Consider the following 25,146-nt stretch of genomic DNA (forward strand, 5'->3'; position numbering starts at 1 on the left):
TAAAGAAATCCCTGTATTTCCCCGGGGCCAGTCCCTTAACATAACCCTCCCTCAGTTTTCTTTTGTGAAAAACAAAGGATGTGGAGTAGACAATAATTCAAATCCCTTACAGTTCCAAAGTAACATGATTTCGGTGCTTAGTTAAGTGAGAACTTTGAAGAGAAATTATCTCCAGTAAAAAACATCCCATCTGGCCTTACTGAAATACTGTGAAAAAGTTTTAGGATCTAAATTGGTTCCCTTTATAGAATTTCCTTTCTTTTATACGACCTTTTTTTTTTCATAATACTCTCTTTAAACTCACAAATATGGCATGTTTTAGAAAGAATTGTAATAAATAATATAAATGCCAGATTCTGTTTTACATAAGCCAAACAAAATAACAAGTTACAATGTATCAACATTACCAAGCAGATGTGATTTACTCAAGATGTAAAAACTTCATTTTGACGTTCTTTAATTTTTTTTTCATGTTTACTTATTTTTGAGAGACAGAGAGTGAGCAGGGCAGAGAAAGAGGGAGACGCAGAATCCGAAGCGGGTTCCAGGCTCGGTGCCCCTCGATGTTCTTTAAATGTTCCTGAATTTTGTCCTACTGGGTTGGGGGCCGTTTACTCTACTCTGTTCAAGACAGTTTTAGCAGCTCAAGAAGTGCTGATGCCATCAGTGGTTGCCTGATACAGGACGCTCCTTTGATCACTCAGCACCTGAGAATAATTCATGGCTCATTGTAAGTATTCAAAAACTATTTCTTGAAAGAATTAGTAGATTTACAGATATGGGAACATCTTTTTCTTTGCACAAGTTCTCCCCAGTGGCTCTTAAATTATATATTTGCAATAACAATTTAGTCTCCTTAATATTCTAATACAGTTTCCTGCTTTTGTACTGTCCTACAGTTTTTGTTTGTGAGTGTAGACAGATTCTAGCACCAATGGGGGAGGATGGGTGGCAACAAGTCTCCACACCAACAAACAATTCTTGGGACACCAAGACCTGACCTTTACTGCCCACCTGCTTATATGCACCGAACTTTGTCCCCCATTTTTCCTTAAGCTTTTCTTTCCAGCTTATCTCTTAACTCTGGCAAATGGAAAGTGAAACCACCCTACTAGTGACAGCCACTGCCCTGACAAGACCTCCAACAGCCGGGACAGCCTAGAGCATTTGAGCTTAACCTCAGACTCACACCTGCACAGATGGACCATGAAGTGACCTCTAGAATGTCCGACAACTACATTTAGCTCATTATAGTATAAAATCTCCACCCAAGGAGGACCACAAGGCTCATCTACATAACATACAACGCGTGGACAGGCATGTTTCCTTAAGACGCATGCACAACGTTATGCCCGCTCCTACATACAATGACAAGGCTTCCCTGTCTAAATACTCATCCTAATCCTAAATAAAAGGAATCCATTCACCCTTGTTCTGGGGAGGCTTTGGAAGCCATTCCCCTGTATCTCCTTATTTGCTGCGAATAAAGTTTTGTTTGCATGACAACTCCATCAGGTAGTTTCTGACTCACCAAGGAGCAAACTCATGTTGGTTCAGTTACAGCTGTCCCACAATTCAACTCAATTCCGACACTACCTGGAGATACAGCATAAGATTCAGTTCTACAAGACCACCCCCCACCCCCCAACTCCAGACACCAATTGAAAGCACAGGTTGGTACCTGTATTTCTGACCTACCGGCTACAGACTGGACGTTTCCGCAAACTTCGTGGGTTTGTTTAATTTGCTAGAGCACCACACAGAGCTCAGAGAAATCTTTTCTTTACTAGATCACTGGTTTACTATAAAAGGATATAACTCAGGAACAGCCGGACCAAAGAGATAGATGCACAGGCAAGGTATGGTGGAAAAACAGAGTGCCATCCAGGTGCGATGCTCTCCCAGGCCCTCCACACGCTCACCAACCCTGTCCTTTTGTGTGCTTGTGGCTGCTACACTACACAGTCCAGACTGATTACATCCCTGGCCATTGGCAATTAATTCAGCCTCCGGGCCATCCCTTCCCTAGAGGCTGAGAATTGAGGAGCAGGAGTACTGAAAGTTTCCACCCTCCTAGCACCTAGATGGTTCCCATGGCAACAGCCTCCACACTAAGGTTACTTAAGGGCCTTCCGAAAGTCGCCATTAACATAACAAAAGACACTTTTATTTCTCTGATCACAGAAAATTCCAAGAGTTTTAAGAGACCTGTGCCAGGAACTGTGTCAGATACCAAATATATATTTCCTATTATAAACCACAACATCACAGTGAGTCTAAGACAGGAGCTTCCCCTTATCTGGGGAGGATATGTTCCAAGACCCTCTCCCAAACCCCTCCCCCAACCCCTGTGGATGCCTGGAATTGCAGATAGTACCTAACACTGTATAAAGTGTTTTTTCCCTAGACATACATACCTATGATAAAGTTTAACTTATAAATTAGGCACAGGGAGAGATCAACAACAGTAATAATAGAATAGAATGATTATAACAATATACTGTAATAAAAGTTATGTGAACGTGGTCTATCTCTCTCCCAAACCACCTTATTATATTGTACTCACCCTTCTTGTGATGATGTGAGATGAGAAAATGCCTATATAATGAGATGAAGTGAGGAGAATGACATTGGCATCTGGAGGTAGTGTTAGGCTACTCTGGACGTGACATTGCATCAGAAGGAGGAGCATCTGCTTCTGAAAGTAGTTAACTGGGGGTAATACACCATGCGAAGCACGAAACCACGGGAAACAAAACCTCAGGAACGAAAACCAGGGACAAGCGGGGGACTCCTGCAAGTGTAGCCATGAATCACAGTCAACATTTAGTTACACTTCAGAGAAGATTCCTGAGCTCTTCTAGGACCTACCTGCAAGTGCTGCTTTTCTGCATGACGTCAGCTCGATGATAGCCAGAGAGTTTGCAAAAACCGTCATTACTATAAACTACTGGCCAATCCACAATCTGGGCGTTTCCCAGTAAGAAACTCGATTCTAAAGAAGAAAGAAGGAAAAGGAAGTTTTTTATCTGCATTTAACAATGTACTTCTTTCAAGGAAATGAAAAGACAAATTCATAGATAGACCAACGCAACAATGGTTTGTTATGGTACAAATAACAAAACCTATTCTGGAGATTGACATAGTCAGTTCAGCGTGATTATCAAATGAGATCTGCAATAAGTACAAGATTTGCATACAAACAAAAACCCCATTGAAGAGAAGCCAGTTTATAATACCTCTTTGCATTCAAGTATATTCTAAGCTATGAAGAACAAGTATGATTAATATTAAATAAAAGTTAGTGACTATAATAATTACACAGATTAATTTAAGACAAGGGCTACAGTCACTTCTCCACAGACAAAGAAAATGAACTTGATAATATTGAAGCAAACTTGTATGACTCCTCCAAAAATTCTATTATAATTTTGACATATAATTTTGTCCATGAGATTGATCTTGAGAAGTCTAATTTAAAATAAGAGAAGAGTCTTTTTTTAAATAAAATTATTCAAAGATATTCTTTTCAACCACATTTTACACAGAATTTGGAAACTATCATTATTCTAAATAAAAGGAACATCTCTGATCTATTTTACATAGAGAAGTGGTTTTGCATTAGGTATAAAAATTAATACAAAAATAATATCTTTTGGTATCAACCTTGATTGAAAATCTAACAGTTTTAGGCAGCACCTTTAGCAATTTTGTAAATCAGATGATAAATATGTTAACATTATAGTGAAACAAAATTAGAATAATATTAAAATATAGAAATAAAATACTTTTTAATGTTTATTATTCATTTTTGAGAGAAAGACACAGAGTGAGAGTAGGGGAGCAGCAGAGAGAGAGAGGGAAACACAGAATCCGAAGCAGCTCCAGGCTCCGAGCTGTCAGCATAGAGACTGACACGGAACTAGAACTCACAAACCGTGAGATCATGACCTGAGCTGAAGTCGGATGCTTCACCGACTGAGCCACCCAGGCACCCCTAAAATATTATTTTTAAAATAAATATTTTAAAAGAGTAAATTTTAGGGGCATGTGGGTGGCTCAGGCAGTTAGGCATCTGACTCTGGATTTCAGCTCAGGTCATGATCTCAGGGTTTGTGAGATCGAGCCCTGCGTTGGTCTCTATGCTGACTGTGTGGAGCCTGCTTGGGATTCTCTATGTCTCTCTCTCCCTCTCTCTCTCTGCCTCCCCACCCCCCAGCTCATGCTCACGCTCTCTCTCTCTCTCTCTCTCTCTCTCTCAAAAATAAATATTTAAAAATAAATAAATAAAATAAAAAGAGTACATTTTTAAGGGAATACTATAATTCAAAAATTCAAAATATCTACCAAAGAAATCTCTTTCAAACTCATATTCAAAATAGCATACTAAAAAGAGAAATTAACTTATGATTTTAAGACTTTAAGCTTAGGGGCACCTGGGTGGCTCAGTTAAACATTGACTTCAGCTTGGGACATGATCTCACAGTGTATGTGTTTAAGCCCTGCACTGAGCTCCCCACTGACAGTGCAGAGCCTGCTTGGGATTCTCTCTCTTCTCCCTCTCTCTCTGTCCCTCCCCCACATGCACTCTCTCTCTCTCTCTCTCTCTATCTCTCTCTCTCTCTTGCTCTCTCTCAAAACAAAAAAAAAAAAATAAACTTAAAAAAATAAATAATAAAGACATAGACAAGTTGAAAGTGAAAGTGTGGGGAACATACACTACACAAACACTAAGCATAAGAAACCCAATGTGGCTATATTAATGCAAAAGACAAGAATAATAGAGATTAAAAGGAACAATTAATAATAGCAAAAGGGTCAACTCATTAGGAAGACATAACAGTCTCAATTGTATATAAAAGTATGTATATAAAAGTAATGAAAGAGCTTCAAAATACATGAAGGATAAAAATGACATAACAAAAAAGGAGAATTCAACAATTTCACAATAAAAATGGAATGTTTACTCTCTCCCACATCAACTGGCAGAACAACCAGATGTAAAAATGATTGAGGATATAGAATATTTAAACACTATCAACTAACTCTAGCTAACTGACATTCATAGAATACTCTACAGAATGCTACAGAATACACATTTTTCTCTAGTGCACGTGTAACTTTTACCCAGACAGATCTGATTTTGAGTCACAAAAATGAAGTCAATAAATTTCAAAATATGGAAATCACAGAGTATATAGTCTCACCTCAAAGCAATTAAATTAGGAATGAGGTGGGTTTTTTTTAATTATCTAAAAAAATCTACACTATTGGATATTACCCAATTCCTTTCTAGACTGGGTCTAGAAGAAGAAATGGGTCAAAGAAGAAATCAAAAGAAATTTAGAGGATATTTTTAACTGGACGTTAATGAAGTAACAACACATCAAAGTTTGTGGGATACACTTAAAGCAATACTTAGGGAGAAATTTCTCATTTTAAACGTTTATATTTTTAACAGATGAAAGTTTTAAAATCAGTTATCTAAACTTTTATATGAAGAAATTAGAAAAGCTATTACACCCAAATTAAGTATGAGGAAACAAAGATCAGAATGCAGATCAATAAAATAGAAAGTATTCAAAGAAAAGTGAAACTTGAGGCACCTGGGTGGCTCAGTTGGTTGAGCGTCCGACTTCAGCTCGGGCCATGACCTCACAGTCTGTGAGTTCGAGCCCCACGTCGGGCTCTGTGCTGACAGCTCGGAGCCCGGGGCCTGTTTCAGATTCCGTGTCTCCCTCTCTCTCTGACCCTCCCCCGTTCATGCTCTGTCTCTCTCTGTCTCAAAAATAAATAAACGTTAAAAAAAAATTTTTTTAAAAAGAAAAGTGAACCTTGACAAAGTCAAAATTAATTCTTTGGAAACATTAGTAAAAATGATAAGCCCCTAACAAGTCTGATAATTAAAAAAAAAAGAGAACGAGAGAGTGAAAACACAAGTTACCAACATTAAGAATAAAAGAGAAGACATCACTGGATATATTACAGATAGAAATGATAATAAAGGTATAGTGCAAACAATTTTTTGCCAATTAATTTTAAAACTTTGATGAACAAAATTTCTGAATAAGAAAAACACCTTAAAAAGCACAAAAAGAAATGGAAAATCTTAATACTTGCTATTAAAAAAAAAACAAACTAGCCCAGAAGGCTCCAGACTCAGTGAAATCCTTCAAATATTTAATTTTTTTATTTATTTTTGAGAGAGAGACAGAGTGTGAGCAGGGGAGGGGCAGAGAGAGAGAGGAGACACAGAATTTAAAGCAGGCTCGAGGCTTTGAGCTGTCAGCACAGAGCCCAACGTGTGGCTCGAACTCACAAACGGGGAGACAATGACCTGAGCTTAAGTCGGACGTTTAACTGACTGAGCCCCACAGGGGCCCCCTTCAAATATTTAAATAAGACATAATACAAATATTACACACTCTGTCAGAAAGTATATGAGGAAATATTTCTTAACTTTTTTAATTTATTTTTTTATTAAATATAGTTTATTGTCAAATTGGTTTCCATACAACACCCAGTGCTCATCCCAACAGGTGCCCTCCTCAATGCCCATCACCCACTTTCCCCTCTCCCCCACCTCCCATCAACCTTCAGTTTGTTCTCAGTATTTAAGAGTCTCTTATGGTTTGCCTCCGTCTCTCTGTAACTTTTTTCTCCCCTTCACCTCCCCCTGGTCTTCTGTTAAGTTTCTCAGGATCCACATATGAGTAAAAATATATGGTATCTGTCTTTCTCTGCCTGACTTATTTCACTTAGCATAACACCCTCCAGTTTCACCCACGTTGCTACAAATGGCCAGATTTCATTCTTTCTCATTGCCAAGTAGTATTCCATTGTATATACAAACCACATCCTCTTTATCCATTTGTCAGTTGGTGGACATTTAGGCTCTTTCCATAATTTGGCTATTGTTGAAAGTGCTGCTATAAACATTGGGGTACAAGTGCTCCTATGAATCAACACTCTTGTATCCTGTATCTTAACTTGTTTTATGAGGTCAGCATTATCATAACACCAAAATCTGACAATGGCTGTTAAAAAAAGATTACTGACAAACAGATCTTAGGAATGTGGTTGCAAAACTCCAGAAGAAAATATTGGCAAATAGAATTCAGCAATATATATATAATAACCAAGTAGGGTTTGTCTCATGAATGTAAGGCTGATTTATCATTATGAAATCAATCAATGTAATCCATCACATCAATAGAATAAAAGAAACAATCATATGATTGTTTCTCAATAGATGCAAAAAAAAAGCATTTGACAAAACTCACACTCATTCATGATTAAAATCTCTGAGCAACCTTGGAAAAGAAGGAAACTTCCTCAAACTGACAGATGATACCTACTAAAAAATCTAGAGCTAACATTATTCTTAAGGGTGGAATACTGAATAACTCCCCCCTTAAGATCAGGAAAATGTCAGGGATGTATATTCTCAATGCTTACACTCAACATTTTATTGGTGGCCCAACTAGTGAAATAAGGCAAAAAAAAAAAAAAAAAGTAAAAGGGAAAAAACACAAAAGATACAAATATTGGAAAGGAAGATATAATGACTATTTGCAGGTGGCATGATTGTTTAGAGAAAGTCCTAAGGAATATTTAAAGGAACATCTAAAATTAATAAGTGAATTCAGTGAGGCTCCTGGGTGGCTCGTCGGTTAAGCATCCAACTTCAGTTCAGGTCATGATTTCATAGTTTGTGAGTTCGAGCTTGGTATCAGGTTCTGTGCTAACAGCTCAGAGCCTGGACCCTGCTTTGGATTCTGTATCTTCCTCTCTCTCTGCCCCTTCTCTGCTTGTGCTCTCATTCTCTCTCTCCACCCCCCCTCAGAAATAAACATTAAAAAAATAGTAATAAGTGTATTTAGTAAGGTTGCAGGAAATCAAGTTAATATAACAGTTAATTTTGTTTCTATATACTAGTATTAGACAATTGCAAAGTGAAAAACAATTTCACTTAGAAGGATATCAAATACTTAGAAATAAATTTAACGAAAGATGTGCAAGGCCTCTAGAATGAACACTAAAAAAATTCTCCTTAGCTAAATTAAAGGACACTTAAACAAATGGAGAGCTACGCCATGTTCATGAATTGAAAGACTGGATATTTTTTCAGACATCAACTCTCTGCAAATTGATCTATAGATTCAATATAATCCCAGTGAAAACAGTAGTTGACAAAGTAATCATAAAATATTATGAAAATATGAATTACCAAAAATAATCCAAAATAAAATCTGAAAAGGAAGAACCAAGCTGGGAAAACATACAACCAATAAAGCAAATTAAAAAGTTCAGAGATAGACCCTCACAAAAATGGTCCACTGGTTTTTTGCATAGATGCCAAAGCAGTTTAATGGGTAAAGAAAAGTCTCTTCAATGAACTCGGCTAAAACAACTGTATGTCCACATGAACAAAAGTTGAACCATCACTGCTACGTCACACCACACACACACACACACACACACACACACACACACACCAATTTAAGGTGGGTGATAGACGTAAATACAAAGGTGAAAACTAAAAGGAAAACACAGGAAAAAAATATTTGCAACTTTAAGGAAGACAAGAATTTCTCAGATAAGACTCCTATAGCAATCACTGTAAAAGAAAGTGTTAATAAATACATTAGACACCATCAAATTAAAATCAAGTGCTCATTCAAGGACATTTTCAAAAAAAAAAAAAAAAGGAAAGGAAATCCATAGACTAAGAAAATATTTACGAGCCTGGAGCCTGTTTCCGATTCTGTGTCTCCCTCTCTCTCTGCCCCTCCCCTGTTCATGCTCTGACTCTCTCTGTCCCAAAAATAAAAATAAAAATAAAAAAAAAATATTTACAATACAGATATCTGAGAAAGAACTCCTATCCAGGACATACCAAAAAAAATCCTACAAAAGGACAAATGACCCAGTGAACAACATGGGCACATAGCTCGAACAGACATTTCACTAAAGAAGATAAACAATGACCAATAACCACAAGAATAAGATGCTCACCATCATCAGGCAGCAGGGAAATACAAATTAAAAGCACAATGATGCATCACTCAACCACTAGAGTGGCTGTAAAGGCTAATAGGACAAAATGTTGATGAGAGTGTGAAACAACTGGAACTCTTTATAAAATACTAATGAGAATAGAAAATAGAACAATCACTTTGAAAAATAGTTTCTTGTAGAGTTAAATATTTAACCATGACCAAGAAATTTCATTCTTAGGTATTTCCTCAAGTGAAACAAAAACATATGTTAACAAAAAGACTTGTAAGGAAAATGTTCACATCAGATTTATTCATAGCAGTCAAAAATTGAAAACAAGGTAAATGTCCATCAGCAAGAGAATGGATTAAAAATTGTGACATAGTCCTACAAGAAAAGCCACTCAGGTCTAAAATGGAACAAACTACTCACACATGCAACAGCATGGGTGAGTCTGATAAACATTATAATGATAGCTAGAAGCTATCATTTCATTCATATGAAGTTTAATACAGGCAAGGCTAATCTATGGTGATAGGGATCAGCACAATGATTGCTAAAGGGGATGGGAAGGAGACTGATAGGAAAGAGTCAAAAAGAACTTTCTGGGGGAGGTCATTGTTCTCTATCTTCATAGAGGTATAAGCTACACAAGTATACACATTTGTCAAAACTAATTGAACTGTACACTTAAAATTTGTGTGTGTTACCACTAATAAATTAATTCCCTAAAATTTAAAAGAAAACACATGGAAGAAGAAGGACCAAAGATTCAGAAGTTTTAGGGAAACTGTGGCATTTGAAATGAACCTTAGCTATGAGAATCGTAATACCTTTCCTTGATACATAGGGTGGTTATAGTAGAGATTAAAATGAGCTTATTCCTACAAAAATGCTTCATAAAGTATAAATAAATTCTTCTATAAATATATGACATTTTCATTTATGTATAGCATCAAGTATAAATAAATACAATATGATCACCAAAAATTAACTTTTCTCCTCTTAGCCCAGGCTGGGGTCTAATCAGTTTACTCTCGCTAATCCATATGCTGTCCACTTCATGATGAGGCAACAGTGGCAGTCCATTCAGCTACATGGTCTCCCTGACTCAACCGATTTTACTTTTCACACTAATGTTCACTCTCCCCCCTGAATTCCTGACTCCATCATCCTACTACTCCTCATCCAAATATAGACTCCCAAGTGCTTACATCATCAAATTGCCTCTCAGATTTAGAAACCCTTCTAAAATCCAGCTATACCCTCCCTACCTATACAAACATATTTATCATTACTCCTAAAGTCTATACTATTACAATTAAGTCAGTTTTCTCATTATGGCCCCAAAATATACTCACTCATGATGCCTATTTTCCACTTGAAACACTTTTCCCCCATCCCTTTACCTACCAAAACCTTTCAGAACCAGACAAATTCTATGAGTACCACTTAGCCTACATCCCCCTCTGACTACCACCATATCTGTCTCCAACCCCTCACTGGACAAACTTCCCAAAAAAGTTGTGTGTTCCCATTGGTTCCATCTTCTCAGCTCCTATTCATACAACTCACTCCTATCTAGTTCTTTCCTTACCACTTCAGGACAAACAAGATCACCAACAGCCTCTACATGTTACCAAATCCAAAGGATGCTTTTTATTCATCTCACTTGACAATTCAGAAGCCCTGGTAACCACTCACTCCTTAAAATTTTTCAATCTTTAGCTTTCATAAAATGACTGTCCCCTGGTTCTCTGAATAGTCCTCCATTTCCTTTGCAGGCTCAACATTCTTTATCCAGTAAGTAGATACTAGAGTTTCTCCACATCAGTTCCTCTTATACTTCACCTGTCTCCATAGATTCCATAACTCATTAGTTTATATCTTCAAACCAGACCTCTTTTATATAAATTCTAGATCTTGATATCCAAGTTGACATAGATATCCTCTTAGATATCTTTAGTGGACCTCAATATAATAGGTCCATGACCTTTCATTCCCCCAAATCAGGTGCTTTTCCAGTGTTTCCTATCTTAGACAATGGGATCACCATCCATGCAATTATGTAAGCCAGAAATCTTGGAGCCATCTTTCAACATCCTTCTCATTATCCTTGTACTTAATCCATGACCAAATCCTATTAATTTTATGTCTTCAAATTTTCAAATCTCTCCATTTCTCTGGATCCTCGCTATCATCTCCCAAATCCAAGCTTCCATTATCTCTCCCCTAGATCACTCCAACAGCTACCTAATTGTTTTACACCAACCCTCTCTGAGATTTTTTCAATGGATTGTCCATACTGAAGCCAAAGAGGTCTTTCCAAAATTCAAATTGATTCATGTCCTCTACACTGATTTTTCTTATGTTTTTGTAAGCTTCAAGTTCTCTCCCATCATAGGGTCTTTTAACTTGTCATTCTCTTTGCCTAAACACCAGTCTTTTCCTTACTTATATGATTGATACCTGCAGTTAGTTAGATCTTAATTCAACTGTCATGACCTCAGTAAATCTTTCCCTGACCTTCTGACCACGTCATCCCTAATAGTGCAGACATAATGCACCTCTTCCTCACAGCCCTTATCACAGTTACAATTTTATACCTATTTGTGTTATGATACGATGAATGCATATCTGCCTGTTGGGCTGTAAGCTCTATAAGGACAAAGCCTATATCCATTTTGGTCCCATTTTATCCCCCTGTACCTAACATGGTGCCTGGCACATAGTAGATGTTTGCTTGTTGGTTGACTATATCAATAAACACAGGAATTAATGTATTCATGTGAGATCTCTTTATATAATTGATATCATGAAATTCAGTATGCACTGCCTCTCTAAATACTTTACATATGCTACTTTTTAACTTCTTGGATAATGTAGTCCTCAGGATTCTAAATTTTGTGCCCACTGTGCCCACAAAAGTTTCAGTATAGTAATTATTTATTGATTGAAATAATTGCCTGTATCCCAGGAAACAGAAACCAAAGGTTCTAAAAACGAACTACCATAAACATGAAAAGTCCTGCTGAGGGAGGCTTTCTCTCCCCAAGAAACTAATCAAACCAGTGTTTTTCAAACTTTTTTTAAGTTGAAGCTCATAGTAAGGAATTAATTTTACATAGTATCTCAAAACATGTTTACACAGGTGCACACATGCACCTACACAAACACATAACTAAAAAATAATTTCTCAGAAAACACTTACCACGAGAGGTCCTCTTTTTTAACTCTATCTCAATTTTTTGGTGTGCTAGTCAGGGCCCATTAAATCAATTTTATACCCTGAAGTAAGAGTTCTATTTCACAACACCCTAAACAGCCCCAAAGTCTTGCAGACCTCCCTCTGTCATAAACAGACTTGTTTTCAAGACATTTGTTAGGCTTTGGATTAGGAGCTCTAACTGTTCCTAGTTAACTCTGCTATTAAAAATATTAAACTGCTCCCATCATACCATTTTCAATAATGAGAAAATTAAGACTCCAGCTCAGAATGGCCTAGCTATGATCATTCATTTATTGTTGATATATTACTTCACTTATACTCTAGTAACTCCACGGAATAACAAAATCAAAGCAACCTTTAGCAGAGCCCAAACTCTGTGCTAGGCATTGGGACAGATCATCAACCTGTTATCTACAGATTATCGTACCCATTTTCTCTAATCTGGAAAACAACTCCTTTCTGTGATGAGTCAGAGACTCATCAAGACCAGATTCTTCAGGAGCAGCGACTACAACAGAGGTTCTCTACATTCTAATTCTTGACTGAGATATTTGCAGATTCAAACTTTTTTAGGTAGAATTGTGTCTTTTTTTTTCTTTTGCTGGAATAGAAAAGTAGGAAGTCTAAGAATGAAGTCCTAAATCAACTCACAGGAGGGAGGATTAATTGTCATATTAGCTTGAAAGCAGAGTTGTTCAGAGGAAAAACAAAACTCCACAGAAATTGGATTCGATCCCATTTTTTATAATATATACTTGATTTTAACCAATAAACATAGAATATGGACTATTCAGATATTTACCAGCTACACATTTGAGTATTCACTTACAGATTCAATCAGACCTAACAACTCAGAAGAGTTTTTTTAAACAACTTAAAGATTAACAAATAGTCTAGGAAATATGGCGTCCATTCATCTTTATGCTTCAAGTTTGATATTATCCATTTAGACCATCAGAGCGTGAAGTAACTCTGTGTTCACTAGCCCTTACCCCAAGGTCTTAACAATTGCACATTAGCGATATGTGCTCTGGGTTTATGGAGGACAAGCATAAGAACTGCTTTTCTCATTTCTGAATGTTTTATAAAACTGTAATTGAGAAAATAGCCACAGTGCTAGGTACTTCATATAACAGGTTATCAACTGGTAAATATTCATAACAATCAAATTACCACAAAGAGCCCTGTTCCCAAACTTTCTGCCAACACTCGGATCCCTTCTCAATACTCCCAAGGGAGCTACTCTAGAAAACCTGGGGAGTTTTTATTAGGTTATTGGTTTCCTCACACACAAGCTGGAGACAGCAATACCTACCACTCTGGGTAGTTTATGGAGATGAAATAGAGTAATGAAAGAAAAATCTTTATAAACCAACTATTGGAGCAAAAAGTCTTTATTAACTAATAATTGTTATTATTTATTATGTACAAGATTCTTGTACAATTGTGTCATATATGCAGACAGAGCATCCTATGTGTGAGTTCTGCATATGTGTGTACAAGCAATGAACTAGAAAAAGGACACAGATATTTAAATAGTGACCCTGCAAACCAGAACCTATAAAATTGTATTTATCACTGAAATACACTAAATACACTAAACTACAAAATAAAATATTAGGAGGAGAGGGGTGGGGACAAAAGAAGGGGAAACAGATTTCCTTTTCATGTCAAAGGTTAAATTAGATGAAAACTGATAAATACTAAATAGACTGTCCAGGATCTTCCTTGGGATATTTGTCTATTTGTTAATTGAAATATAATTTGTGAATCTGAAACATTCACACAACTGTTCCATTTCCTATACTCATAAAAATTATTGTTTTAGTGAATGTGAAATCCAGTATTATTAACAAATATTAATAACAGGATAGCAAATTAATTAAAATTGTTTCCTGAAAATTTTTAATTTCTTTTGGCTTTAAAACACGGTGGAGTGGGGTGCCTGGGTGACTCAGTTGGTTAAGCGTCTGACTTTGGCTCAGGTCATGATCTCACGGTTTGTGGGTTCAAGCCCTGCATCAGGCTCTGTGTTGACAGCTCAAAGCCTGGAACCTGCTTTGTCTCTCTCTTTCTCTGCTCCTCTCCCATTCATGCTCTGTTTCTCTCTCCCTCAAAATAAATAAACATTTAAAAATATATATTTTAGGAGGCGCCTGGGTGGCTCAGTCGGTTGAGCGTCCGACTTCAGCTCAGGTCATGACCTCACAGTCTGTGAGGTCTAGCCCTGCGTCGGGCTCCACACTGACAGCTTGGAGCCTGGAGCCTGCTCCCGATTCTGTGTCTCCCTCTCTCTCCGCCCCTCCCCTGCTCACATTCTGTCTCTGTCCCTCTCTCTCAAAAATAAATAAACATTAAAAAAAATTAAAAAATATATATATATATATATATTTTTTTTTTTTTTTTTAAATGGTGGGGAAAGCAACCTGGCAACCAAGAGATAACTTCTCTGCAAAGGAGATGAGTTGCAAATCTTGAAAGTGAGACCAGTTAAGAAGTTTTGGAAACACAAAGCTATTAAGTTAATTGCCCAGAATTCTTGGTGACCACCACCATCCTCATTGTTCTGGACTGAATGTTTGCGTCCTTCCACAATTCATATGTCGAAACCTTAGCCCTCATGTGAAGGCATTAGGAGGTAGAACCCTAGGGATGTGGTTAGGATTCAAGAAGGTCATGAGGGTGAAGTCTCTGATGAATGGGATTAGTGCCCTTGTAAGAGACACAAGATAGTCTGCCTTCTCTGCTGTTCTCCACATTGTGAGGATACAATAAGAAGCCAGCTGTCTGCCACCAGGAAGAGAGTTCTCACTAGAACCCAGCCATGCTTGATCTCGGACTTCCAGCCTCCAGAACTGTGAGAAATAAATTTCTGTTGTTCAGAAGCCAGCAGATTTATGACATCTTGTTAGAGTAGCTCAAACAGATTAAGATATTTATCAACCAATCTTGCTAGGGAAACCAGTTCTGATTTGTCCTCACAACTCTTGGCACACCAAGAGCCATGAATTCTGGAAAATTCAACCTTCTTGGGATCTGGACTGTTTCAGTCCTTGAAGATGTTTGCATGCATTTCTTGTCCAAATGATTCAAATACGCACTATGTTCCTGCATGAGGGGCCTAAGAATCAGGTCATTATCTCTACTGGGTGGTAGCAGTCTCGTACAGCATTTCAGAAGCTGTAATTCTACACATGAGCAGATTCTCAAGAGAATCTCTGCAAGAGGCTAAGCCTTGAAACATCTCCTATTCTTTTAAAGACCATTCAGTGTTTTCTCAGAGATAGACATGAAATAAAACAAGCACTCTTCCCTGAAGGGTTAGAAGGAGGTCAAAAAATAAATCACAAGACCCTGATTCACAATGGCCCAGTAGGAATCATTATGAGTTGCTCTCAATTTTGATTCCATATTTAGTGGGGATGAAGATTGAGGAGAATTGGAAGGGGCCCCAGGAGTTACTCCTTCCAGGCCTCACCCCTCAAAGATTCTGTTTTAATAGGTCTGGGTGCGATCCAGGCACTGGTATTTGTTTTTAAATCTTCTGAGGTGGTTCTAATGGAGCCAGAATGGCTACTGCAATAATTCCCAAATACTGGCGGCTACCATAGAATCCTGTCATGAGTGTCAAAAATATCAAAAATAAAGATTGCTAAGTTCTAATGTGGACACACTGAATAGACTCCCTAAAGATGAAACACAAAAATACAGCCACTGAAGGCAAGTCCCATGCGCAGCTAGCTTTGGGAAACTGACCTAGTACTTTGCTACTCAAAGTGTGGACCAGAACCACCTGGAAGTTTGCTAGCAATGCAGACTCCAGGACCCACCACAGATCTGATGAATCAGAACCTGCATTCTAACCAGATCATCAGGTGATCTTCAAGCCCACGAATACACTCATCTTACACTTGCTTTCCTTCCTTTCATGGGTGGGAAAGCAGACCAGGAAAGTGAAAGGACCCAGTGCACACAGGAAAAAAGTGTCTGGTGGGGGACAAACGCACAGCCAGGCCTCGCTGACTAAGGCTTTCTATCCTATCACAGTGTATCTTTGAACTGCTATCTAAGCTTTTGTTTTGCTTTGTTTGAACATAAAGGACGCACTTCCTTGTTACAGCACCATTTCTTCGGATAATAGGAAAATAACCACATTCTATGTTACTGCATATTAATGCCATTTCTAAAGGAGATCATATACAAACTATGAGGTCAACAGTCTTGGCCGATAGAAATTTCCCAAAGAAAAGAAGTTATATTTGATCAATAACAACAATATAAAAGTATGGGAGATATTCCTTCCCTTTCTACAATTCCAGAATTGTAGCAATTCCAGAAAAGCAGTGTTTTCCTATGAGCTGCTCCATCACTACCTGTATCTGACATGATAATACAGGTGTTTGTTTGTTTGTTTGTTTGTTTTGTTTTTAAGAAAACTATACCCTTCTGTGGTCCACAAATTCCACAGACATTAACAAAGTGAAACACCTTTTGGGTGTTACAAAAAGTGTAACCTTTTGGGGGGTTAAATATCTCTCCCTCTTGGTCTCTCTCTTTCTGTTTCTCTCTCCCTCCCTCCTCGTCCCCTCAACTTTCTTTGCAAGATGACCCTCAGAGCCCTAGCACTGAGAAGTTTTCATACATTTTAGGAAGTGAGGAGACACACGAATTCCAGAGTACTGAGGAAGAGCGAAGACATCAAGTGGGGCTGAGAAAGGAAAAGCACTTCACAAAAATAATCCACAAACAGTGAAGAAAACACTTTCACTAAGGTATAGTTTTTCCAAGGTATAGGGTTGCCTCTGAAGGCAACCGACAGGATTTTCCCTCTGACTGTATTCATTTAGTCCTTACTTTGGAGAAGCACACCATCCAGAAACTGGGGCTGTTATCCTGAAAGCCTTACTACCCAGGACAGAACCCCTCCGACAGAGGTTCTGTGCAGGTGGAAGCCCAGAAAGCTAGCTGAGAGCTATTTCAAGCTGCTCTCCAGATCCCAGGGGCCTCTGTGGAGAAGGGCTTGATCACAGCTGCTCATAGCTTCAACTTCCACTCCACCCTCCAAATCTTCTGAATCAAAGAGCTAAAGAATGCACATTCTGAAAATCAATGACCAAAGAGGGTAATTTGAAGCTTAAAAGCAACACAATAAAATCCACGTAGTAATTGCTAACGTTTTCCAAAAGAGATTGGCTAAAGAGGGCATTTCAACAATGCTTCTTGTCAAATGTTCACTATAAATGTAAGTTTTAGTTTGGGATTTTGGTTTTATTCAAAAATGTACTTGGTTTCTGGTCTAAATCAGCCTCTTATGAAAATCTGAAGCTACCTGTTTCTAATCCACAAGGACAACCAGACCAACCAAGCTAATTATCCAGCCTGTGATATTCTTTTCTGAACTTCTGTAAGTAGAGTACAGAAGTCCCCTCCGTACACGGTCACACTGAACTAAGCCCCCCTTGCCTTCATTTGTCTTCACTTCAAGGGAATGAAAGGGAGCTAGATAAAGCCATGATGCAGGTGATGTCCAGAGTTTCACTCCGAAGCTGGCTCTCAGGGAAACCTTCCCTACCTCTATCTATACTCACATGCTCAAGGCAAAACCCAGAAAGGCATCCTTCACACCTCTTCATTTATGCCATCCAATTGACCACTAAACCCTAATAATTCTACCAGTGAAACATGCATGTCCGATGCATCTACTTCTCTCCGTCTCTACTGCTCCCAGACCAGCCCAAGCCACCATTATCTCTTGCCTGGTCTAGTCCAACAGTCTCCTAGCTGGTCCCCTACTATGACTCCTCCTCCTTCTTCTTTTTTTTTTTTTTAATTTTTTTTTTTTTAACATTTATTTATTTTTGAAACAGAGAGAGACAGAGCATGAACGGGGGAGGGTCAGAGAGAGAGGGAGACACAGAATCTGAAACGGGCTCCAGGCTCTGAGCAGTCAGCACAGAGCCCGATGCGGGGCTCGAACTCACATATCGCGAGATCGTGACCTGAGCCTGAAGTCGGATGCTTAACAACCGACTGAGCCACCCAGGCGCCCCTATGACTCCTCCTCCTTCTGACCTAACTTGTTGTTACAAAAATAATCCTTATGACCTGAGTGGAGATCTGTCCACTGCAGTTGGAATACAATGCAAACACCTTGCCCTGAAGAGCTAAGCCCTGACTTGAGCTTTTTGTGCTCACTGCAATCCAACCACACTAGCCTTTGAACTTCACAAACTTGGCCCCACATTTTCTCTGTCTCTCCTTAGGACTGTTCACCTGTTTTCTCTTCACCTGAAATATTTTTTCTGCCCACTTATCATCTAGCTATCACTTACTTTGGTCTCCACTTTACACTACTGTCTTAGAAAGGCCTTCCCTGACACTGTCTCCCAATTGAAATGAATCCCTGTATACTTAGTCACAGCATCCTTTCCTTTTCTTCACAGTGCTTACCACAATTTGTAATTATATATTTGACATGGGTTTGTCGAACACCTTTCTCCCCTACCAGACTTCAAGTCCCCTGAAGTCAGAGACCATGTCTGTTTGTTCATCACTGAATCCCCACAAGTGTTTGTTGAATGATCAAATCAAATATAAAAATTCTGATTTCTATTTAAAGTCATATAATCAGGAGCGCCTGGGTGGCTCAGTCAGTTAAGCATCCTACTTCGGCTCAGGTCAAGATCTCATGGTTTGTGAGTTCGAGACACATATCAGGGTCTGTGCTGACCGCTCAGAGCCTGGAGCCTGCTTTGGATCCTGTGTCTCCCTCTCTCTCTGCCCCTCCCCCACTTGCACTCTGTCTCTCTCTCTCTCTTTTTCAAAAATTAACATTAAAAAAATTTTAAGTCATATAATCAACAAACAATAATTAGAGCAAGGCTGGACATTGTCATGAATATAGATAAGGACCGTGCTGGGTATTTTTCTTCAAAGAACTGACAATTCTGAAAAAAAAAAAAAAAAAAAAAAATCAGAGGTTCCTAGCAGATTTCCCTGCACCCTGGAAACTTGAAAATTTAAATCATGGAGTGTATATTACTTTTTAAACTTGTCTTCTGGATGAGTGATATCTATAGATACATTTAAGTTTCATAGAACAGTAACAGCAGAACAATCCCCAAAGCACATACAGCACATGTTATTTGGATTAAATACCATCCTGGCACAGATGGCTAAACAAAAGCATAAATAACTTATATGTCATATCCATATCCACAACATTGATTTCTGGGAGATGCATTGCTCACTTCCACTATGTAATAACAGAATATAAAGCTGGTCTCTTTCCTGTTCTTACAAATACACCTTTACCCTACAGCTCTATAGCAAGGGAATGCGTGCATATGTGTGTGTGTAGACACATACACTTTGTACCTTCCACAATGAGACTAATTATTATATAATAATATTGGCAACATTAAGCAGACCATCACTGTGAGAGTTTGAAAGATGCAAAAAATATCTGTTAATTTATTCAAACTTGTTCAGCTGTCATCAAAGATAAAAATATGCCTCCACTTTTCATCTCCTTCAAGATCAAAGGTACATTTTTAGGTTTCTATGTTTCTTTGATGGCATTAACTTCATCATTTTTCCATCTAGCCAAAGTGGCTCAGAATACTTGAGATTGTTTAACACATATTTCTAAAATTTTAATGGCAGGAATAATAGCAATTTTGTTATAGAAAATATTTCTACACACTGACACACGAAAGAATTCCCAACAATTCAAAATTTCTACTTTTAATAGTCAGTATTTTGTTCATGAGAAGGTGGGTTTCTAAAAAGTATACTGGTCAGAATTATTAGAAGCAAAAGGTAACTGCAGTAATGACCTGTATGACTCATATTTCAGAATACAACAGAAAACCTTAACCCTGATATAAATAATGATGAATTTTTACGGAAGTTTATTACAATGAAATTTCTTAAAATAGCTAAAGCCATAAGACAGTCACTAGTTACATAATCTTGGACAAAAGCTAAATCAGTCAAAATGTATTTATCAGGGGGGAAAAGTGTTACATATTTAATGGTTAAGCATCACTTTTAAATCCTGCAAATAAACAAACCTTGTTTTTGCAAACGAACTGCATCTGTTCTAAAGGGATTATATATTTTCTTTGAAGTTAACCTTTTAAGGCAATCAACACTAATGGCTAGATAACTAATGAAGAATTCCAATTAAAAGATGAGTGTAACCTGCACACCTGGTAGAAATACAGAAGCAAGGCTTTTCTGAATGCATTTACAATCTAATTAATTTTCTAAAGCTTTATTCTATTTTCTTTCCTACTATCTATGCAATAGGAGCTAATTGTGCAAGGAAAAGATACAGATCACAAATTCAATTCAATTCTCTCCTTTGGCCAGATTTCACTGGGCCAGTTACAAAAAGCCTGACATTTCTGCCTTCTTCTTTGGCCTCTGCAAGCACTGCCAGTTACTGAGCTAAAAAGTACTGATGTTTTTTTGGCTCTCAATAGTAGTTTTTGTTGGAGGGAAGAGTAGTGTTTGTTTGGGGTTTTGGGTTTTTTTTCCCCCCAAAGAAGTAGGCCCTTGGTCAAGTGAGTCCAAATGCTTTAAGCTTAGACTCATCAATTTATGACTTAAAATCTCAACTACTTAATATTTTGTTTTCTTCAGGTTAAAAAAGGAAGGAAGAAAATCTTCCCTGCCTTACCTTATTTAAAGAAAATAGGAAAAGGTGAATATTTATTAAGCCCTTACCATGACAAGGTACAGTACAAGAGCTGCTACATTTATGGCTTTGCTGAGTCTTTCCACCAACTTGCCAGGTAAGACTTCTAATCCTAGAGAGGCCCAGTGTTTCACCATGGGTAAGGGCTCCTGTTACCAGGACAAGAGTCTCTGTCATCAAGATGGAATGCCTTTGCTCTGTGGAAAGCACTGTTCCCTGAGCCTTAGAAATGTCCCCATAATGCCTGGGTGGCTCAGTCGGTTAAGCTTCCAACTTCAGCTCAGGTTATGATCTCATAGCCTGTCAGTTCGAGCCCCGCGTCGGGGCTCTGTGCTGACAGCTCATAGCCTAGAGCCTGCTTCGGATTCTGTGTCTCCCTCCCTCTCTGCCCCTCCCTCACTTGCGCTCTGTCTCTCTCTCAAAAATAAACATTAAGAAAAGAAAGAAAGAAAGAAAGAAAGAAAGAAAGAAAGAAAGACCCCCACAGAGTCTCAGAAAGATTGCATGTTACTTTGATTATGGTTGCTCTAGTAGAGAGAAGGACTGCTTTAGAAATGAATGAGGAGAATGTATCATACCTTTCATTCCTCACACAGAGATAAGACATTTTGTTCCTGAGCGCAGTTAATGAAGCAACTCTTCTTTCCACCTGTAAGTCTTTCTTTGGTTCATCATATCTACATACATTGGCTTCATATGATGTCAGTTGTGGACATGTTTCATGCCCTGAGATAAATCAGTATAGTTAACTGGCATGAATTTACGTACTTTGCACACAAGTGCTGTGTAGTAATAATAACTAAAAACAATATTTAGTAATTTAGTAGTAATAACTAAAAACAATAACTAATCTGGTTAGAAAGCAAGACTAATATTATACTGACCTGGAAGTCAAAGAAGACCCTCGGGTTTCTAGACTAAAAGACTAAAATTAACAACAACAAAAAAAAGTTTTTATTTGAGTCTAGCTGCAACACACAATGTTGTGTTAGTTTCAGGTGTACAACATAGTGATTCAACCTCTCTATAAGTTATGCTATGATCACAAGTGTGGCCACATTCTGTCACCATGTAATGCTATTACAATGTCATTGACTATATTCCCTATGTTGTAACTTTTATTCCCATGATTTACTCATTCCATAAGTAGAAGCCTGTATCTCCCACTCACCTTTACCCATTCTGACCATCCTTCTATCCTCCTTCCCTCTGACCACCATCAGTTTGTTCTGTATTAATTTATAGGTCTGATCCTGCCTAAAGACTAAAATATTAGAGACACCTTTGACAGAGATGGGGAAACAGCAAAGCACGTAAGTCTGTTTGAAGCTAAAACTGATGATAAATTCAATTCTGGCGACATTTGAGGTTTAGATTACTTGTGAGAAGTACAAGAAGTATAAGAAGAGGCCACTAGAAACACAAGACTGGGGCACAGGGAGGATAAAGTTTAAATTATGACAGAGGACAAGCTTGCTCTGAAAAGGAGGGTGCATGTGTGTAAGAAAGATGGTTGAAGTTTGAACCTGGAAGACTCTTCAGTCTTCAGGAGAGGGGAGGGAAAGACAAGGGACAGGGCAGGGAAAAGAGGAGAGAGGGAACAGGAAAGCAATAGAAAGGGACTAGGAAGAGAATCCAGGAAAAAGGGCAGGAGAAAGTGCAAAGTCATGAAAGACAAAAGTGAAACAAGTGTCAGAGAGGGTACCGGAGCATAGTGTCGAACCCTGCAAAGTCAGAAAAATACAGAAAAATAAAAGGGCTTTGGATTCACAAGAAGACTCATTTGTAATCTTCTAGGACATTTCAACATTACAGACAGAAATCACTTGAAAGAAGTGCAAAGGAAAATGGTGACCTAGAATTAAAGACATCAACTACAGATGGTGCATTCAAAGATTCAAACATCCAAATGATAGTAGTAACTAAACGCACGGATACTGACATAGTATTTGTTGTGTGCCAGATACTGTTCTCAGTACTTTGTATATATTACCTCATTTAATTCTCACTCCAATACCATGAGCTAGGTACTCTTATTATTGTATGTTACAGAGGAGAAAACTAGGGAAGAATAAGCAAGTTATAATGCTAGCCCCTCACAGAAAAAAAAAAAAAAAAAAGAATCATTATTTCTATCATTGTGCGTATTATGTATCCCCAGAACTTAGATCCATGCCTAGCACGTAGGAGACAATCAATAAATTTTTGTTTCAGTAATGAATTATTAACCAAAAAGAATATGAATGTCAAGCAAAAGGATGGGAACTGTTTGTAGGGGACTTTATTCTGGAGCCACTTAACCCTGGTTGAAGAATTCTTCTATTCTCTCAATGCTGTAAATATATGAAAATAAACTCATTGTGCTTTAATTGCCCCAAATAAAAAATATGCCAGCAGACAGAAAAGGCTTACAGAAAAGATCAGGATAAAAGTTAACTCCTCCCCTCAATCCAAGTGAGTTGTCTGATTTTCAGTTAAACTTGGTGATCTGAGGCTGGCCCTGCCATCTCTAAAAAGCCAAAATCCATTTCCTCTCTTCTGTGGGATACTACACAGAACCACAGGGCAAAACTCACTCAGAAGATACTTAAACTGGTAAGGATGGGTTCCCAAGGATAAAACTTGCCATCTCCTAACTGCAAAATTGTTTCTTAACAAAATTAATCAGAATCTACAAATTTCTCTATGGTTCTTTCTTATATAAAAGAGTCTAGCTTTTAAACTCTTAGAGGGTAGAACAAGAGCAGTAGAAAAATTTTTATCTGGAATAGGAGATGAGCATGAGAACACTTATATGTTTGCCTCTTGTGCTTGCACGAGTCCCGTGTGAGTTGCCCTGTACGATGCCATTTCTGCTTTCAGATCTACCCATTGACTAGACACTTGAAACTATGCAATTACTTATACAAGCTTACTTAATAGATTTAATCAGCATTCTTTTGGGGGAAAAACAATTATGGACTTGTTTAATTTAGGAGACAAAATCAAAAGACATTTATTCAACTAGTACTTGGTGCTATGTACTCTTCATAGTGGAAGATATAGAAATACGAGTGAGGTATGACCCATATCTTTAAGGAGCTTAGTTCATATAGCAACATGTTCATGACTTTCTAGTTATATGTCATTACCTCCAGGGACTGCTATAACTGTGCACCTAAGCTCATATCTCAAGTAATAGGACTTCATATTTAGTATGTATATTTCTCTAATGGGAACAGACCCCGAGAAAGAAATCCATTTCAATAAAATTTCAAACAGCTTTCAACCACTCTTCCTTTCTAATTTTTTTATTGCTCTTTAATTAATTTTTCTACCTTTTCCATATGAAAACATAATGTATCTCAAAACTACTATCTTTAATTTTTCCATTTAAAACTAATTTTGTTTGGGACATTTTGAAGCATCTCCCAATATTTGGTTTCTAATCCTATGAAAAAGAAAAAGAAATTCCTGAAACCAAGATTCAGACTTCCTGATTGACAAGAAACAAAACCTCTTAAAGTAATATTATCTCCAACCCTATTCTGAGGAAAATTCAATAAGTTTGGAAAATTTCAGAGAATGTTTGTTTTAGCTCTGTGTTTTATTTTAAAAGTTTGGATAACATGAAAATATTAGAATCATATAATATCCTAAGAAAATAACTGTAAATCTGTGAACTACCTTTCAATAAAATCAAAGCGCTGTCAAGAACTGATCTTACTTCACTGATTTAATATGAATTATATCAAGATATCTCACAGAGGAAAAATGTTGTTGAAATAGAAATATATATGGACATTATTTATATGGCATTTTTCTGCAAAACTTTGTATCTCATATATATTACCACCATGGTGAAATGGTTTATTACAATAAAATTTAGTTCATCTGCTGAAGTATTATATTAGTCTCAAATGTATTTAAATGTATTTCTTTACGTAAACTCTTTATTAATATCCAATTTATCTAGTCATAAAATAAATTAATTTTAGCAACTAAAATAAGACTGCAATAATTAAAAGAAATGAGTATCTTTCTTCATTTTGCTTCCCTATATGTCTAATATTTTAGATTTTTTTCTTCCAAGAGTAACAATTAATTATGTTGATTTTAACCTCCAATCCAACTGGAGGGAAAAATCACAAAAATGGAAAAAGGAAGATATGTACTACTTGGTTCACCTGTGACAGAACCGATAGTGACCTCTTGTGGTAAATACTATCTACAG

General features: G+C 37.5%; 1 protein-coding gene across 1 annotated transcript in view; it reads right to left on the reverse strand.

The window, feature by feature from the left end:
• Positions 1 to 25,146, reverse strand: part of KCNH5 (potassium voltage-gated channel subfamily H member 5) — a 295,393-nt gene that overhangs the window by 264,661 nt on the left and 5,586 nt on the right. Inside the window, exon 2 of the mRNA XM_060620001.3 lies at positions 2,872 to 2,995. Coding sequence (XP_060475984.1) covers positions 2,872 to 2,995 — 124 coding nt within the window. The remainder of the gene's footprint in view (positions 1 to 2,871; positions 2,996 to 25,146) is intronic.

The sequence above is a fragment of the Panthera onca genome, chromosome B3 (genome assembly GCF_046562875.1).
Source record: "Panthera onca isolate mPanOnc1 chromosome B3, mPanOnc1 haplotype 2, whole genome shotgun sequence".
NCBI classification, from domain to species: domain Eukaryota; kingdom Metazoa; phylum Chordata; class Mammalia; order Carnivora; family Felidae; genus Panthera; species Panthera onca.